At 46.2% G+C, this 18656-nt stretch overlaps 2 protein-coding genes across 2 annotated transcripts; both read right to left on the bottom strand.

The window, feature by feature from the left end:
• Positions 1 to 925: 925 nt before the first annotated feature.
• LOC120681267 (L-ascorbate oxidase homolog) lies at positions 926 to 8146 on the bottom strand. Its single transcript, XM_039962780.1, has 9 exons — positions 8110 to 8146; positions 7931 to 7978; positions 3537 to 3655; positions 3278 to 3387; positions 2456 to 2726; positions 2251 to 2356; positions 1371 to 2106; positions 1213 to 1291; positions 926 to 1138 (listed from the first exon to the last, which is right to left on the bottom strand). The coding sequence occupies exons 1-9, from the start codon at positions 8144 to 8146 to the stop codon at positions 926 to 928; spliced, it is 1719 nt and encodes a 572-aa protein (XP_039818714.1).
• LOC120683278 (lysine histidine transporter-like 8) lies at positions 4754 to 5711 on the bottom strand. Its single transcript, XM_039965346.1, has 2 exons — positions 5482 to 5711; positions 4754 to 5368 (listed from the first exon to the last, which is right to left on the bottom strand). The coding sequence occupies exons 1-2, from the start codon at positions 5605 to 5607 to the stop codon at positions 4874 to 4876; spliced, it is 621 nt and encodes a 206-aa protein (XP_039821280.1). The 5' UTR covers positions 5608 to 5711; the 3' UTR covers positions 4754 to 4873.
• Positions 8147 to 18656: the final 10510 nt, after the last annotated feature.

Raw genomic sequence — 18656 nt, forward strand, 5'->3', positions numbered from 1 at the left:
CGACAGTTAAAAAACACCCAGTTTTGCAAGTGTGCATGCCGTTGCATGTGGCTCTGAAGAATTCAGGATTGGGTTTTCAGTCAGTCAGCCGTTGCAAGCTGGTGCTCGTGGTGGAGAAGGGGGGCACAAGCTCAGACCCGCGACGCGACGTCGCCGCAGGCTGGCGGTGCGAAGCATCGAATGCATCAGCGCAGAGCCGAGCCGAATGGCCGCTCGGTTTGAGTGTAGCTCTGACGACATGCTGAGGAGACATACGCCGGAATCCGTTTTCGGGTGGAGGCACATAGTGGGGGATGTGACTGCTTTCGGGAATGTTAGGCGATAGCTAAGGCATAAACAATCAGCGGCGGTTGAATCTTGGCAAGTTCCAGGAGGAAAGGGTGCCCTCAAATCCAAAAAAGAAAAAAAAGGGTATCCAGATCGTCTCGAGCAATGCTATGCGGGGAAGGGTATTCGGATCGAACTCTTCATTAGGGGTGTGGGTGTCAATCAGTGATCCTCAATTCCAATCCTTTTTAATTCAAATTTTTTTACTAATTCTTAAAAATCAGATTTTATTTTAAAAAATCAGTACAGAATTTTGACTAAAGATGGTTGGAGATGCACCTAAGAATCACCAATTTGCACTCATACTCTTCATCTTGAGCATTGCAGTTTGATTTGGTCTTTAAACAGTAACCATAACATCGAAATAACACATAGCATTCTCTTAGACTATAAAATGTTTATAACCGGGATCCATTTAACTGTAAGATCCAGCAAGACCGTTCGACCTCCTAAACACACTGGTATCACACGAGAACGCTCATCGGATTAACCCTTCCGTCCCCGGACGGTGGGGCTCCACCTTGAATGATCTACTCTCTAGACAACCACGTATAGTAGATTAGTAGGGGCGCGCCGTCGCTAACCCTCAGCTACCTGTTTAGCTGCGCCAGCGGGACGGGGAGGCGGCGCGGCCGCAGAGGAGCGCGTTGTCCGGGATGGGGAGCTCGTCGCGCAGCGAGTGCGTCGGCGTGTACACCCGGAGGTAGAACTGCTGGCCCAGGTACCGCCGCGCCCACACCTCCGATCTCATGTTCCACATCCCCACGTTGTCCAGCGCGATCAGAACCGCCGTCCACCCCCTTGGGTACACCTGCACAGACAGACCAACGAGTAAGCACAACAGCCTATTGCTTGGCAGATCAGAGAAAGAAAAAAGTGTCGTACCTGCACGGTGCACCGCGAGATGGCGTCCACGAGGTTGTAGCTATCCCTGCTCTCCTCGCTCCATGTCCCCAAGTCCATTCTACGAGAATCGTAAGGCAGAGGATGCAAGATCAGAAGCAGATGATCGGAGCAAGCTGATCTTGTTCGTGTGCACGTACCCGACGACGAACACGCTGTGGCCGTCGAGGTGCCAGCTCTGGACGCCGTCCTCGCCGTTCTCGAGCACGACCTCGACGAAGGAGCGGTGGTCCGAGTCCATGACGGCCGTCTCGCTCCGCACCTCCCCCGCGGCGCCGTCGTCGCCCGGCGGCGGCGCATCGGGGATGCCGCCCAGCCGGAACACGCCGCTGATGTTGTAGTAGTCCGCCAGCTTGAGCGGCGTGTCGGCCTCCACGAACGAGACCCCGTTCACCGCGTACCTCCGCTCGCCGCCGCCGGCCGACAGGCCCTCCGAGCTGCTGGCCAGCCGGATGGTGCGGGTCACGTTGATGGAGCCGTAGTGGTACGAGCCCTGCGGGTTCCGCCTCGGCCCGCTCGCCGTCAGGTTCGTCCTGATGGAGCGAGCCTGGTTGAGAGAGAACTCGACGTCGCCGGGCCCGGCGGGCAGCGACCCGAAAGCGGGGCCGCTCGAGCCGGCGTAGCGGACGACGGCGGTGGAGCGGAGGGTGGAGTTCGCGAAGCGGGTGGAGACGACGACGTGGTAGTCCCTGGCGGGGCGGTCGGCGGTGAAGAGCACGGAGAGCGACTGGCCGACGTGGACGTCGAGGGAGGTGTAGGAGTTCTGCACCGTGTGGGTGCCCTCCACCTCGACCAGCGTCATGTTGTGGCCTTGGATCATCACGTTGAGCGTGTTCTGCAGGCCGACATTGGAAACGCGCAGCCTGTACGTCTTTCCTGCACGGGCAAGGGAAGCAAAACCCAAGTGAGGACTGAGGAGCTACTCTTTTCCCGGATGCTTTTGGCCGCTTGACTTCGATCAAACAGAGCCCACAAATGTGATTGGAATTTTTACATGCCGCAGAGAGCCAGAGTCATCACCTTGCTCAACGGTGAAATCTGCACCGTCATGGCTCCTCTTGCCGTTGATGAGGATGCCATCAGGGAAAGGCAGTTCCCTTCCACTATCCAGCACACCTTGCAGATCCTAAAAAAGTAACAGAAGTAACAAGAATCAGTAGGCCATAACTAACAACACCATGGGAATTCCACACGAGCCATCATGTCATGCCATGCCAAATCTTACCTTGTGGTTCATGGTGTACCAATCACCGATGAGCAGCGTGTACTCGTCGGCCGGCGGGGGGAACGGGACAGGGATCCGCGGGCGGGTGCGGATGTGGATGGCGCCGAAGCCACCGGCGGCCTTGTGGAATGCTAGCGACGGGAAGTAGAAGAAGCTGCCGATCTGGTCCTTGGCCTGCATATGGTAGGTGAAGTTCTGACCGGGTGGGATCGGGCAATTGGTGCCCGACACGCCATCTTGCCACGAATTCTTGCGTTGCTGCAAACCATTCCTGCAGATTTTGTAGAAGAAAAAACACGCGAACAGTCAGAATAATTTATATATATGAACACACAAAATAAATAAATAAAGCGAGCATAATAAAACAGAACGAAATATGTTTCTCCAACTAACTTCTTAATATTAAGAGCTTTCTGTTACATTATGTAAACACTAGCATGTACAAATAAATGCTATTATATCCGGACGGCTGGACTGTTTGGATACCGTTATCTCCGGATACTGAATTAAATCTGTTAAGTTCAATTAAATCTGGACATGATTCCATAGCCATCAACATTCTCTCACGATTCTTGCCCACTTATATATCCGTGAAAAGAAAACACCTAAATTTTCATATCGAGCACGCATATAATGCATCGTAAAAGAAAAACTTCCACTTCCACGTCAGACATCGTAATGTGTATAACCAATTGAAGCAGACATATAACAGTTTGTTGCAGCATGTCAACTAACAATATCATCCTCACTTATCTTAGAAACCGGACAAAGTTTACAAAAGAACAGATTAGTTCATTGGTACCGAGATCGATCGGACCGTACCATGAGAGCAAGAAGGGCTCCGGCAAGTTGTTGTGGACGTTGATGATCAAGTTGTCATCCGTCTGGCACTCAACCTTCGGCCCCGGAAACTGCCCGTTGATAAGAATCGCCTGTACACCAAAAAATCGCATGCATAAACACACAATGACTAACTGCCGACGAGGAATTTACAGTCAGATGAAAAAAAAACTGCTAAATATTTTAAAACGCTTCGCAACTTAGCAGATTGAATTCAGAGAGCGAAAAAAATTGTTCGCGCCTGCTGTGGAGTGTCGAGCGGATTTATGTCGCCGTAGGTCACCTTCCAATCATAGGATCGGTAGGGACCTTCCGCCGCCGCGGAGACGACGAGCAACCAGACAAGAAGAAAGAAGAGAGCTTCCGTTTTGCTCCCGGCCATGGTCACGAACAGGGGAGGAGAGTGGAGAGCGGCGGGCAGGGGACGCAGGCGGCCGCGCACTACACGAACCGGAGAAATTAGATTGCTCGGTTATAAGGGAAGGGGGCAGGCGGGTACAAAGATTTTTTCTGTTTTTTGGGATGGTTTTAGTTGGTGTTAGTTGGGTTGCGCCGTAATCCAAACGATCTCAGCGGGGGATTCCAGTAACGGCCCGCCGTTCCGCCCTCTGCTCTCTGCTCCTGCGTCGACTCTCTATCTCTCTGACTCTCTATCCTCGGCTCGAGGGGGTGGCTGCCGACGCAGCTGTGCGGCTGCCATGCGCAGCTGGCGCGTCGTTGCCCCTCTAGAGGCGTAGTTGTGGGGTGACGCGACTTCAACGACAGTGGTGGCTGGCAACTGGGTCATCAAGGCCCGGCATTTCGAGGAGGGGGAGGTACCTTTGGGCGAAAACCTTGACGACGGTGACGCTCGTGGACGCCGTTTTTCCCTGTGGGGGGCCTCGTGCTTCCTCTCCCTCTCACATCTTCCTCCAGGGGTGAGAACCCGGTCCTTCTTGGACGTGCGACGACGGCGTCTTCGGCGTCGTGCCCTTCTTGAAGGCGTCGCATCTGGAAGTCATTGTGACCTTGAATGTTATCTTCGATGGTCGCCCTCCATCTCTTGGCGGCTACCTGGCGGACGGAGCTAAATCCGGTGACGTGAAGTCGGAGTTGCTGCGTCGGGGATGTAGCTCGGCAACAATAACACAGAGCGGAGTCCTTCGTCCGTGGGGGGGTTGCTGCGGGTGTGGTTGATGGTCATTGGGGATGGGGCCTTGGTTCCGCCGTAGGAAGTCGGAGCTGCTCTTCGCGCTGCGTTCGAGCTCGGCAACGATGACCTACGTGACCTCGGCCTTTTGCCAGCCCTTTGGTGGTCGTTAAGGGTTTGCTTCGGGAAGTCGAAGCTGCTGGCTTCCACCGGCTTGGCGACGATGACTTGTTGCAGGGTTGCGTTGTACCGCGGCACTTGGGTGGGTTAGTTATCCACAGCACGCTGTTGCATTCCGCCGGTTGCTGGCTAAACCTTTAGCCATGCTCTTAGCACCTCAATGGTCTTAGTTCTACTTTGCTTCTTTGAAAATTGTCAAGGTACACAACACCAAACGTCATATTTCATTAGGAATCGAGACCCCGAGTTTTTGACAATTTTGCACGCGTTCACTGGACATCCGCAGGCTTGAAGAACTTGACACGCAAGCCTTTCTCCACGAGACCCCAGAGGTTCCCGACTATGAGCACAAAGCTTATGCTCATCCCGAGGATGCCCAGAGCCCAGTTGACGTTCCACGTCGCCGTGCCCTTGCGCGGCTTCTTGATGGCCACCCACATGAAGCACGGGTACGCCAGCGTGACGGGAAGCGCGATCCCTCCCAGGACGCCGGCGAGCTCCGACAGGAACGGCAGCGCGACGGCGATGAGGAAGTTGACGGCGCCGAAGAAGGCGCGGAAGCCCGAGCGCAGCCACCGGGGGCACGGACGGTTCTTCCGGTGCACGTACCCGGCCTCCATGTTGTCGTACACGGGCATGGCGTAGATCTGGAACGTGGTCAGGCAGTTGATGATCACCAGCAGCGTGGTGATCCCCAGCACCAGCCGGGACACATCGTGGCTGTGGAACTTGTACAGGGCGCTCAGGATGCCGTTCGGAGGGATCTGCATGCGTTGCGTGCAACGACAGGTGGTGGCACAGACGTTACGAATCAGCCACTGAAAACGCTCTCGAGATCAGTCAGAAAGGTCATGTGTAGGTGTAGCAAGTAGAGTACCTGGTTTCCGTAGGCCCAGAAGCCACCGATGGCCAGGGGGTAGAAGCAGAGCGCAACGATGGCGTAGGCTACCTTGACGCCCTTCCACATGGGCACATGTGAAGGATGCTTCAGAGTCGACGGCATGGTGCCCTGCAAAGCAAACACACTTCTCACTCAGCGACCTTTCCTTTTCTTTTTCCAACATTTTAGTGGAGTGCTGGTGCTATCTTTGTACTGTGAATGGAATGGATGAAAAGATAGTACTAGATATTTTTTTGACTTTTTGCTAAAAAAAAAGATATTTTCTTGACTTACCTGAATGGCCTCCTTGCCGGACGACATGGCCGCCGCGCTGCGGGGCTCCGGTGGCTGGCGCCCGCTCTGGCTCCGCTCACTGCTGCCCGCACCGCACCTGTGCGGTGCCGGCTGCCGCTACTCACCAGTCACCAGTGACCAGTTTGGCTGGATGGTTGGTTCCTCGCAGCGGTTTGGGGGACTCGGGATTTATAGGTGGTTTCCGCCGCGGTCATGCACGGGGGTTGGTGGAGGAAACCGAATGGCGAGCCAAGCCACGCGGCGTCGGTGTGGAGGTGGACGACGCCGTGGCCTGCCCTCGGCGGGCGGCCCGCGAGCCGTGCAGGAAAGTTGACTCGGCGACGGGACGGTCACACGAGTCGTCCTGCACAGCACGTCATATAATAGCACTCTGTTGGCCCGTACCAAACCACATGCTTGGCATGCACAGTAGCACTTCTCGGCAGGTCTGCCCGGGCTTGTGCAAGGCGAGCCATGTGGAGATATGGGTTAGTCACAGGAGGAATGGGCAACAGCCAACGACCTCAGACGCGCCAAGCGGTAACTCTGATGCCCAAACGGGCGGCGTCAACTTTAGATGAATATGGATGGTTGAACATCCGAATTATCTAGATTTATATTTGTTTAAACCACTAATATTAATATCTATATTCGTATCTAATTTTAATATGGATGTGATATGAAGATATCTGAATCTATTTTTCAGGATTTTTCTCTACCGATTTCATATCTGTATTAGAAATAAATATAGAATATCCGACCATATCCGTATCTGCAAAGAAAAAATGACTAGTGAAACCATCTTAAATTAATCTCTATAGTTAATCACTTAATGATGCACATCATTTAAATTATTTAAAAAGCTAGATGACTAATAATGTTAAATCCAATATTATTAATGATATGAAAACTAATTTTAACTATTTTAATATATTTATTTAATATTAAAATAATTTTATATGAGTCAACTTATTTATTTAATGGTGAAATATTTTTAATATATATTAATTGTTAAGTATTTAAATATTTATTTACTTTGCATTTAAAATAGTTTTATAGATTTAATACAAAAGCTACATATAGATAAGAATGTTCTTTTTTATTAGCTATCTTCTAATCTTTTACTCTCTACTTCTAAAACAATTTCGATATACTAAAGAATCATTGATAAAGTAAATTAATACTCGCATCTGGCGCTATGATTTAAATCGATAAAGTATTCGGATCTGAATCCGAATTCGGACTATATGTTTTGTATTCGTATCTGAGAACATCCTTATTCGTATTCGAATCAAAATATAGTAAAAGATGACATCTGAATTCGATTTAATTGGTATCCTATCTAAATCCATCCTTACCGCTCAGACACGGTGCTGCTCAGAAGGCCTCACGATGTCGTTCGCGTAAAATCGCCGGGGATCATCATAGGAATCCGGAATGATTTCCGTCGGTGAATCGACACGCTACTGGCGTCGCTGTCACCTTGTCGCGGTAACCGGCTGGGCGTCGATTCTGTCGGGGCCAAGATGGCAGGCACCCGCCAGACACGCGGGCTACCGGAAGCCTCATGGTGTCGGCAGCACCGCACGCCCCCGGGTGGCCGGCCGATCGATCGATGTGGCTGCTGCGCGCCTCCGGCGAGGCAGCTAAACCGGAGCGCACCGGCCGTGTCAACGACTCGATCCGGCCGGCGATGTCTAGGGCCGCCGACTAGTCGCGCGACAGTAGTGAGACACGGTCCGAGACATCATGAGAGACGCTCCACTGTACGTGCTTCCGTTTTCCGTGGAGAGGGACGACTCGTGCAGGATACGATGGTGTCCAAGCATCGGGTGCCCCGCCCCATGGTCACGTCTTTGGCTTGACGGTGACGCCATCTTGGAGTCGTAACGGAGGCTAGTTCCCCCTGCAGGCTGATGAGGAGTACGGCGAGTGGCGCACATCACGCTGCTATTTCTATATATCATGGTAGGCACATACGCTATCCGAAGCTAAGGTCGTGCTGAAACCGCCGATGCAATGGAACAGCCAACAAGTGCGAATATGAATGACAACCGCCCAGCTGCCTCTCTCAGCTCTTCTCTGACGAGTCATTGTCAAATGGCGATCGAACTGGGAGATATGAACAAACGGGACGCGTGTTGACACCCACCACCATCAAGAAACCATGTGCTGCAACTGCAAGTCGTCGTCTTCTTCTCTTTTGGAATGAAACAAAATCATGTGCAGGTCTAGAAGAACATCTACAACTACAAGTTTCAGAGATGATCCCACCAGAAACAAAGGGCCTGGATCCAATGATGTCCAGCAAACGAAGTTAGATGGTGTGACTGAGGTTGAGGGCATTGACAGAAGCCAAAATCCCCATCTCTTTTTGGTCGCATGCTGACTACTGCCACAGATTAAATCCTGTTTGTAGTTGTACAACGGCCGCCGCGATCGTTCGTTGGCGGTTGGTGACCTGGCCGAGGAGGGCCGGCGCAGGTCTCGCAGCGGTAGTTACGAGCGTTTGACAAAGTGTTCAAGCCCACCAACCGTCGCAGTACTCAAGCCCATGCACGTATGCTAGGCCGAACCGAGCCGAGCCACAGAGCCAGCCCGTCCACCAAATCCAGCACCAGGTGTGTGTACTTGTCAAAAGGGTGCCGTGGAAATTAAACGTGCATGATGGAAAGGGAGCCTACAGCGGCGTCATCGATGGGGTCGAGTGAGTAGGCTCGGGCACGCCGCGCAACACCATCTCATATCGCTAGCTGCGAAAAGCTGAGGCGGGCGGATCGGGTGGGCGAGAAAGCTGAGGAGGATCGACGGAAACGATGGAGTGGAGGAGCTCAATGGCCTGAAAAAAAGCGAGCAGATCGTTTAGTGGGGATCGGTTTCTTTCGTAGACGTAGGGGGAGTAGGGGCGTTCACGCCGGAAAGGCCGACCGGCGCGCCATCTTCTAGTACGAGATACGGATAGAAGGGGCCGGGGCGTGGTCACGTCACGCGTGGGCCGTGGCGCACTCGCACAAACCAGAAAACGCCTTTTCCTTTTTGTCCCCCGTCTTCTGGCGTTGGAGCGGGGGTCGGCGGGTGCACCGTGCACGTCTGAGAAAGTATCAGCACAGGCGCGCAGCACAGCTTCTTTGTCGGTGCGCCCGGATAACCCGCGTTGGCCGGAGCTCAGACTGACACTGGTTTTCGGAAGCGAGAAGAAGGGCAGCGGAAAGGCTATCTATATGCTTAGGCTACAAAATTAGTATCCGTCGCCTGAATAAGTACCTCTTACAATTGGGCTGGTTCGTTAGCATTTTCAGCCTAATAAATATTGTTGCGGTCTGTTTTGTTGTCCGAATTATTAGGTGGGATAGTTTAATTTATTATTTGCAAGGTAGACGCAAAGAGCACCTGCGATATTTTCTCGCGTGCCGTATGCTTGCTTTTGCTTGGCTACCCGAGCCAATTAAACTTGCATGCTACACGGACGGTGGACGTGCTGCTGGCAAATGCAGCCTGACAAGTTCTGCCACATGGTTATTTTTGCGACGAGTATAACTTGCATGCACAAGCGCAGCTTGCATGTTTGCTATGTGTTGCTTATCGCTTTGTTTTCTATTTTCTCTCTCTACTTGTTCCATATTTTTTTATTTTCTTCCTTTATTCTTTTTTCCCTTTTCTTTTTCCCCATCTTTTATATCTGTTTATTATTATTCTCTCTTCCATCATTTTCTAATTATGAACCTCATATACATATCTTTATTTAAATTTATAATTAATTCTTTCTAATTTATATTAATAATATTTATTTCTTATAATCAAATGTTAACTAATCTATACATATATTTTATTATAGTAGTATAAAATTATTTGGTCTAAGAGCGAGCCATACTTAATATATTCTAATTTATTTGTATTGTAGACTCATAAGTTAGTACATGTAATGATTTATATTTCTTTATATACTAACTTGTTTAGCACATGTATATGTGCTCATAAGACTTTTTTTTGTTACATTGTTGCATTTGTTATTCATGTAAAATTATTTTTCTGCATATAACTAATTTGTTCGTGTGTCAAATTATCTGTTCCTTTTGTGGATTAAATTGTTCGTCCATATTGACTTATTTGTTCGTGATATTAAATTTTCATTGCTTTTCTTATACAGTCAAATGTTCGTGATGCATAATATTTTGTTCTGAGTGCATTATTATTAGTTTGTTACGTTTATTTGTTTTTGTTAATTAATTATTTATTTGTGTTGCTAAATTATTTGTTTTCAAAATCCAAAACTAGTTATTTAGTATTAAAAAATAGTTTTTAAAAATATCATGCAATATGGGCAAGTGTGGTGTTGTTTTGATGATCTTTTCATAAGAAAGATAACGATGCAATTCAAATTTAATTCGGATGCTTTGTTTAATAGTTATAGTTTTTTTTGAATTTTTATGCATGTGGGTGATGTCAGCATTGTTGTCTATTTATGCATGTATGCAGTGGCGGATTTAGAATCTTAATCTAGAGGGGCTAATTTTCCCTTCTTGTTCTTCCCTCCTCACTTTTTCTTCTTCCTCCTCCTCCTTTTTTTCTTTCTCCTCTTCATTCATGGTTGAAAATTCTTGGGAGGGCTCCATTGGATTCATGGGGGTTGGGGGGCTCTAGCCCCCCTGCCCCACGTTGGATCCGCCCCTGCATGTATGTATATATTTTCTTTTCTATTAGCTGGTTTAATGTGCCTAATAAACTGCCCAAATTAACTGCGCACCCCATCAGAGATTAAATACATCCCTTCAGCCTTCAGGTGATGGATGGTGAACCATCGCCTCACGTGATGGCTAATCACGCCCGAAGGGCAGCCGAGTACCGAAGCACGAGACCCTACCGCGTGGCTGCCAGCCCGTGAGGCCGTGACCCTCGTGTGGTCATCGCGTGGGCCCAATTCGCGACAAGGAGAACGGAACAGGCCCGGTGCTCCGAGTAAGGCTTAAAAAGGACACATTTGAAAGCCCAGGTACAGACGAGCCCATATAAACAGGCTCTCACTCTGGGAGTATTATGTCTTTTGGTAAATGGAAATAATTAGATTCAAATCAATTTTTTTCGTGCAAGCCGCGCAAACTTTATTTAGATCACGGGACCAACATCCAACAGGCAGCGCAGGGAGAGTGGGAGGGGAGATTCGCAAAAGTACGATTAGAGGCAGATGGTTAATTGTTAAATTACTCAATTTCTCCATGTACTTTGGATATGAATCCGGTGTTCTAGATTGAAGTTTGCATGGTTGGTACGAATAGATTAGTTTGCACCTGATATATTCCCTCGTAAATAGCATGGCATACTCTCTCTCTCTCAGCTTTGTAATAGCACCAGGCAACAAGAATGGTCTGTTCGTTTCGGTTACCTTGGCAAGCTGTTCGCTTTGCATCTATCTCCCGGCAACAATGCAGCAAGCAGCATTATACGCTGCTCGCCGCCAAAAGAATGTACCGGTATCTCCCGGCAACAATGCAGCAAGCAGCATTATACGCTGCTCGCCGCCAAAAGAATGTACCGGAATCTCATGTATTACTTTTACTACCTTACACGAGGTTTGCATAGTTGTTCTTGAGTTTACTATACATCAGGATATTACATCGATGTGACCGTCTAAATTCGTCGCATGGCACCTGCTGCCCTCGTGAACCATCGAAAAGACGAACGAAAAGCATAGTGCATAGGAGTCTCTGCAGCAAACTGTTGGCATCCTGGAGTCTCGCCTTCGGTGATTGACCACGTACGCAGCAGCGATCAACAGGCTCCAATTTGTCGGCGCCTATTTGTTCCTTTCTTCTGGCTGCCGAGGGAAAGAATGTCATCTGATCTGAGGTTGCTGTCGAAGAGCACAGCCGTTCAATTCTGAACGCGCTTGTCTGCGGAAACAAAACGGCCCTTGGCGTTGCTTTCTATCTCCTTCCTGCAGAGGCGACGGTGATCGTCGATCGTCCCTTTCGGTCCAAGCGTTAGCCTTTCACATCTATTTTCTAATCATGTGTTTCCTCTAGTGCAAACAGTACTTAGTAGCTACGCCCTTCTTTAATCTTGAGCGGATTTGTTATGCATGCTGCTAATGGTTGAAAAGACATGATAAGCAAGGGGCGCCTAACATCCGCAGAAAAAAAGGCGCCTAACGCTGACATCATTTTCCATCACTTCTTTTTCTGTCAGAACATCACATTTGTCCTATCTTCCAATCAGATCAAAGACATGGTTTATTCTTCTGCGTATCTTATTGTGTTTTTTTCAGTCCTCTAGCGATTATGAAACTTACAATCTAGGAATATTATTACTCTTTTTCTGACGACACCATTCAATCTCCAAACAGCTTCTTGCCATATTTGAAAGAAAAACAAGTTGATCATACAAATTTCTACTACTCGTGTTTCTTCTTGCAGGGAGCCATAAACTATGATGTCACACAATATATTGGAAAGAGATAGGTCAAATGTTCGTGCCCTTCATAAATAAGCAATAGTCCCAATCAAAGCCCAAAACAACAATATCTGCGGATTGTACCAGCATATTCACTTGGGATTGCTCTGCGGGGCAGAGGGGCTTCAAAAACGAGTCTCAAATTTGACAAGGTTTTTGGCCGCATCCCAACTGAAAAGCTGTGACGGAACCGCCAAATTAAAACTCTCAATTAAGTGTAATGGCCGTCATTTGAACACATCAGGTACATTCGCTTAATGGTTTAATTTGACGGTCCTTTCTTAACCCACGGCCTGATCGAAACAACACCGGTAGTTCCACGCGGAGGTGGGCGCAGATGGTACGAACGTGACAAAATACTTGAAAATACAAGTGATACATAAGTTTTACAAACCAGTTCAGATACATATATAGTTGTATAATGTACAAAACTTTACAATAGATGTAACCGAAGTTCGAATAGAAAAGAACCTACAACTACCCTAGCCTAGGGGTCTCGCTTCACCACCTCCCACCTCTCTGCATCCCGGCGGATGAACTTGGCACAACAGGGGTAGAAGTCAACGTCTGAATGGCCTAAAATAATTGTGGCAACAAACCCTGAGCAACTAATACTCAGCAAGACTTACCCGACTATTAGGTATACTTAGCCCACATATCTAGACATATAAAACTTTCTGGCTGGTGGGTTTGTTTTTGCAGAAAATCATCTAAAAGTGGATCCTTACTTTCAATATTTTAGCCCACATTCTATATAATTTAATCTCCTCTAGGTGTTTGCAGTAACCTTTCTAAAACAAACATGATAGAAGCTAATTAGTAAACTCAACATTTCCTTCAACATATACATTAATATTTCATCTCATGACTACGATGCGGTGCTGCGATCAAGGTGCTCATATCCGAGAGCTACTGACGGCGAATCGATCCGTTTTAACCTTGCAAGGTGGACCTAACCAACATGGCACACATATGCCCTGTCGGACCACACGCGCCAACCATTCCCCTCCCCACCTCGAACTACAGAACCGCCCCACCTACATATAGTCAGCCGAGCCCTACGAGAGACCGCCAAAAGTAAATACATGTATCCCAATTCTCCGCGGCCACTCGACTGCCCTAAGGGGTGGTGATGAAGTTCTGTACTTTCAAAGCAGGGCAGTACTAAGCTTACCGGTTTCGACTACCTCCTACTCCCGGTATGCGGTTAGTACAATTCAAACTCGATCAACAGGGCCAGACAACGGACCGTCCTTAACCGACACAGACGGAGCTACACCTTCCCCGTCCGGTCTCAAATTTGATTTCCTTTCATTCATAAATTCAGTAACTCATATATGGAATAATAAATATCCTATATCTCACGAATAACTAGAAATTACTCGACTTCTACCGACCCTATTTAGCTTTGCGCGTCTATCGTACGACATATACTAGTATAGGACTCGTGGTACCCTAGGATTATGCATCTAAAGTTTCATTCAACTCCTATGAACTCTAATGCACAATTACTTATTTAAACACATTGCATAAATTTAAATTAGGGTTCATGCACTGGGGCTTGCCTTCAGGCTGTTGCTCAGTGCTAGGCTCAACTGGGCTTTGGGTCGGGTTCTCACTCCTTTCTTCTTGCTTGGCCTGCTCCGGCGGCTCCGCCACCAACTCGTAGACCACCTCCTCCGCTGCGGTTGCTACACATATGCACATGATATGACAGTCAATACAATGCAATTGTTACTATATGCCAAAACACAACTAACCTCATTGGTCTTGAATTTATAGCATGGTTCTAACTCCAATTGTGCACTTAAGAAGCCATAAAAGTATTTTATCTAGCATAAATAAAACTGTATAGAAAAAGTTGTCAAACAACACATTTCATGGCTCTATCATATAGAGCATGAAGACGCGAAGCTAACAAAATTAATTTTGTATTTTTCTGATTTTTCTGCAATTTTCTATGCATTTTACAAGCTCTACTGCTCAGTGCTGATCGGAAGTTCCGACAAACATCGGAAGTTTTGGGTTTCTTCCGACAAAGGGTGCTTGGTCCGCCCAAAATAATTGTGTAGGAAGTTCCGATGGAGTGTCGAAAGTTCCGATAACTATCGGAAATGTCAGATTTCTTCCGACAAAGGGTGCTCAGTCTGCCCGATTCAATCGCGTAGGAAGTTCCGGCCCAATGTCAGAAGTTCCGACAAGTACTTTTTTCTACCAAGAACCGAAATCCTTATTGTGGGAAAACTAACCAACAAAAATCGAAACCCTTTTAGATCCTAATTGAGAGATGCATATAGAGGTGATTGACCAAAAGGAATCACTTAAAACCTCATAGAAAGATAGATCGGGCCGGCACAAGTTGGAATACCTAGAACGAGCTTTTCCCCGCGCGAAGAACTTGAAATCAAGAACACCCCGGGGAGGAGCATGTGGAGGAGAAGGTGCTCCGCACCATCTTGAAGCCTCCTTGGCCTTGAGCTCAAGTTGGGGTGGAGGATTTGGGATTTAGGGCTCTAGGGAGAGGGAGGGCACTTGAGGGAGAGAGTGAGGGAGGGAGTGAACGTGAGAGAGGGAGGGAGTGCTGGTGAGGAAGAGAGGGAGAGAGAAAGACTTAGTTTTAATTGTTGTGGGGCCCAAAACAAATATAATAGGTTCAACCGGTCTGATCGATTGTCCAAACCGGTCGGACTGGTTCGGTCCAGCTGATAGGAAAAAAATTTCATCTGAAGGTTTATCGCTTAAATTTGAAACTAATAGCTATGATTAAATTTAATCAGGGAAGGTTAATGTCTGGGTGTTACAAAAACATTTGAATATGCCGAACTGAATCAATGTCAGATACAGGCCGCAATCGTCGGGCTAACCCTGCATTTTCTTTTTCGTTTCAGTAACCGTAATCTATAAATCACGAGCAGCCCCCGCTCGCTCTCAGCTGCTGTTCACGGGACACGGCTGCCGACCAATTAGACCAAACTAGTCGTATGGTCCGCGCATTTGCATGGCTAGTATTAAAAATTCAAAAATTTGCATGCCGTTGTATCCTTATTTTTTTAAAAGATTATACTATTTTTTTTATCATACATCACACTCTTCATTAGCGTAAATTATGACTTATTGTTGGTTAAAACAATTCAAATATGATCTATGTATAATAACAATTTGATTTGATGCGCTTTAATAATATTGTGCATATAATTAATCTTATTTATTTTTATTTTTATTGATTATTGTTAGCTTTGGTTTTTATTAATAGTATGTTTGTAACTGATACATAAATGGTATTTTATATTTTTTTTATAATGGTATTGGTGGGTAATTTTTAATTAGACACACTGGTATTTTAGGCTAATTTTTATTGTAATGGCAGTGTGGGTAATTTTTATTTTTCTATTTTTTCTGATTAACATGCGAATTTCTAGGCCTTGAGAGCGAACGTGGAGGCTCCATTTGTTGGCCAAATAGATGGCAAGCCATGCATCGCTTGTGTGGTCAAGCTACTTCCCAGGATAAGCATCACTAAGCAACAAGCCAAGAATGCCATTAACATTCCAAATTAATTAAATTGCACTCAATCTGACCCCTAAATAAATATTTGGGTAAAGTTCGTTTTTCAACCCTGAACTATCACGATCGTCCGATTTTGGTCCTTGAACTATGAAACCGGACATTCTACACCTCGAACTAACGAAACCATTTGAAAAACAACCCTGGACACAGCCTAAGACGGTTTTGCTACAGTACAATTTTCAAATTTCTAGGATTTACACCTCTCTCAAATAAATAATGGAGAAAGTATTGTTAATATTGTCTAAAAATCATGATATTTTGCTGGAAGATAAAACAAGAGACAAGGAATCTACTTTGCCAAGATGTGATACATTATACATAATGGAATTTGAATTATAAAATTTTAAAAATGGGTAGAATTCAAAATTCCTTGAATTTTTAGGTCAGCTAAACCTTTGCTAAAAATGCATTAAAAATATAATAATTCATAGTTTTTTATTTATTTTAATAATGTATTTTTTTGTTGGTCCATGTTTTTTTGAAAGTTTTTGAATTCCTTCATAACACTCAAATTTGAATCAAATTTGATTCCTCACATTTTAATTTGTGAATTTTCTATAGAACTGGGGACAATAAAAAGTACCTTATTAAACTAAATAAAAAATTATGTATTATCATATTTTTAATTAATTTTTATCAAAGGTTTAGGTTCCCTAAAAAATTCAAGGAATTTTGAATCCTACCCATTTTTAAAATTTTATAATTCAAATTCCATTATGTCTAATGTATCACGATTCACGTCTAGACAAAATAGATTACTTGTCTCTTGTTCTACCTCCCAGCAAAATATCATGATTTTTAGACAACATTAACTATACTTTCTCCATTATTTAATTGAGAGAGGTGTAAAATTCTAGAAATTCAAAAATTGTACTGTAGCAAACCGCCTTAGGCTGAGTCCAGGGTTGTTTTTCGAGCGGTTTCGTTAGTTCAAGGTGTAGGATGTCCGGTTTCGAAGTTTAAGGATCAAAATCGGACGATTCTGATAGTTTAGAGTTGAAAAACGGACTTTACCCTAAATAATTTAGGCTCATCATTTATTTGTATACCGTGTGGGTCAGACCGATGGTGATCGTCCACGGCCCAGCAGATGCCTCATTTGTTGTAGCTAGCACGGCGATGTGATTTGTGTGTCTAATCTAATCTGCTTTCTAAACTGATTACAAAGACTACGTTCCAGGCTCATGTTGCAAACTTAATCTTTCCTCTTCACTTCTTCAGTACTTCTTTTGAGCTAATGTGATTTTTACGCCATGTGCGTTTATTTACGGTTTCCTTCAAGTCACAAAATATCCATTGTATCAGGTCAACACCAAGTTTAGGGCCACAAGTGTCGGTCACGAGGAGCAGCAACACAGATGAACTGACAGAATGGTGATCGGCCGCCGTTCACGAGCCAGAAAGGTCAATGCAGGCGTCGCAGTCTCGGCATCTATCCTCTCCAAGCTCGTGAGGCATACTCACACAAGACAAGAAGACGCATGCATCAACCGATTTAATTAGTTATTTAGTTTGTTGTCACACGGTTACACAGGAATTTGAATTTCCATGGTTCGCGTGCAAACACGTTCAGAATTGTTTTGTGGGCTATACAAGTTCTGGCCACATCCTTTTTCTAAAAAAAACTCAATGCAAGAAGCAGGTTCTTTACCACGTACTATGCATGCAGCTGGGGGCTACTGGCTGATCAGCCGTTCAGAACTCAGAAGCCAGAGTCGAGAAATGTGAGATAAAAACATGTGTCGTGAACTCGTGATCTTCCCTTTCGTCCCTTGAAGCTAGCTCGTGTTACATATTAAACGACTTCTCGTGCTTTACGTGTCTAACATTTAGGATTTTTGACACCACACTACCATGTGGTGTATCGTCGATCAGTGCGCAAAACGGCTGCACCATGGATTTGATTGTGCTGTACAATGGCAATGGCATACAACCAGGCAACCAGCGCTGGAGTGCGAGGAGGCTATAGGATGGTTGGTGAGTACTGAACCTACAGACTACTGAGCAGTGACTGCCTGGCTGGTGTCTGTGACTCTGTGTGGTGGCCATTTGCTTCAGGATGTGAGCATCCCAGGGGGCAGGAGAATATACAGCGCCGCCCACCAATCCAACAGGCAACGTACCCACAACAGAGAGCCAGCCACCAGCAGCCCGGCACCACGCTGAATATTTTGCTGAATTAGTAGTGCTCCCGAGGCAACTTTGCCGAGCATATTCAGCGAATGTTGCCATGTTGGGGGAGCTGTGAGTTTGGTGACAATTCTGGTTTTTTTCGTTTACAAGGTAGGCAGCACACATGCACACCTTCTGCACTTGGACGAAAAAAAGGTGAACATGTAAAATGGTAGAAACGCAGGAATAGGGTATATCCAACCGGTTCAAGGATAATCACAAACACATCTTCATTTGATGGTTACCCATTATAAATAAAAGTGCCCCACCTCGAAGCTTGGTACCCGCTATCTGCTTCCAGTTTAAAGGTAGGATAGAATTTCGAGATAAATCGGCGAATTTTGTATTCTATATGCCACTCCCGGTAAAAGTATATACCATACCAGCAATTTTATTTTTCATTTAGATGAAATCTGTTGACATTTTAAATTATAAAAATTTGGCTAAAAATGTGAAATTCTCGGACGATTTTTGGTCTAGCACTAGCAGTCTTACCGGTCACCTAGGGGTGGTAATGGGCCATGGCCCTAATGGCCTCTTCACAGCCCAATAAAGCCCTTAAAATTTTTAGTTCAAAAATACATATGTTTAGAGTCCGGCCCTTTTAGGGCCCGATCCTTAGATTTTCTAGTTCAAAATGTTGGGCCCTTTACCACCCCTACGGTCACCTCTAAAAATTTCTTTAAGCCAAA

This window comes from Panicum virgatum, chromosome 7N, assembly GCF_016808335.1.
Source record: "Panicum virgatum strain AP13 chromosome 7N, P.virgatum_v5, whole genome shotgun sequence".
Lineage (NCBI taxonomy): Eukaryota > Viridiplantae > Streptophyta > Magnoliopsida > Poales > Poaceae > Panicum > Panicum virgatum.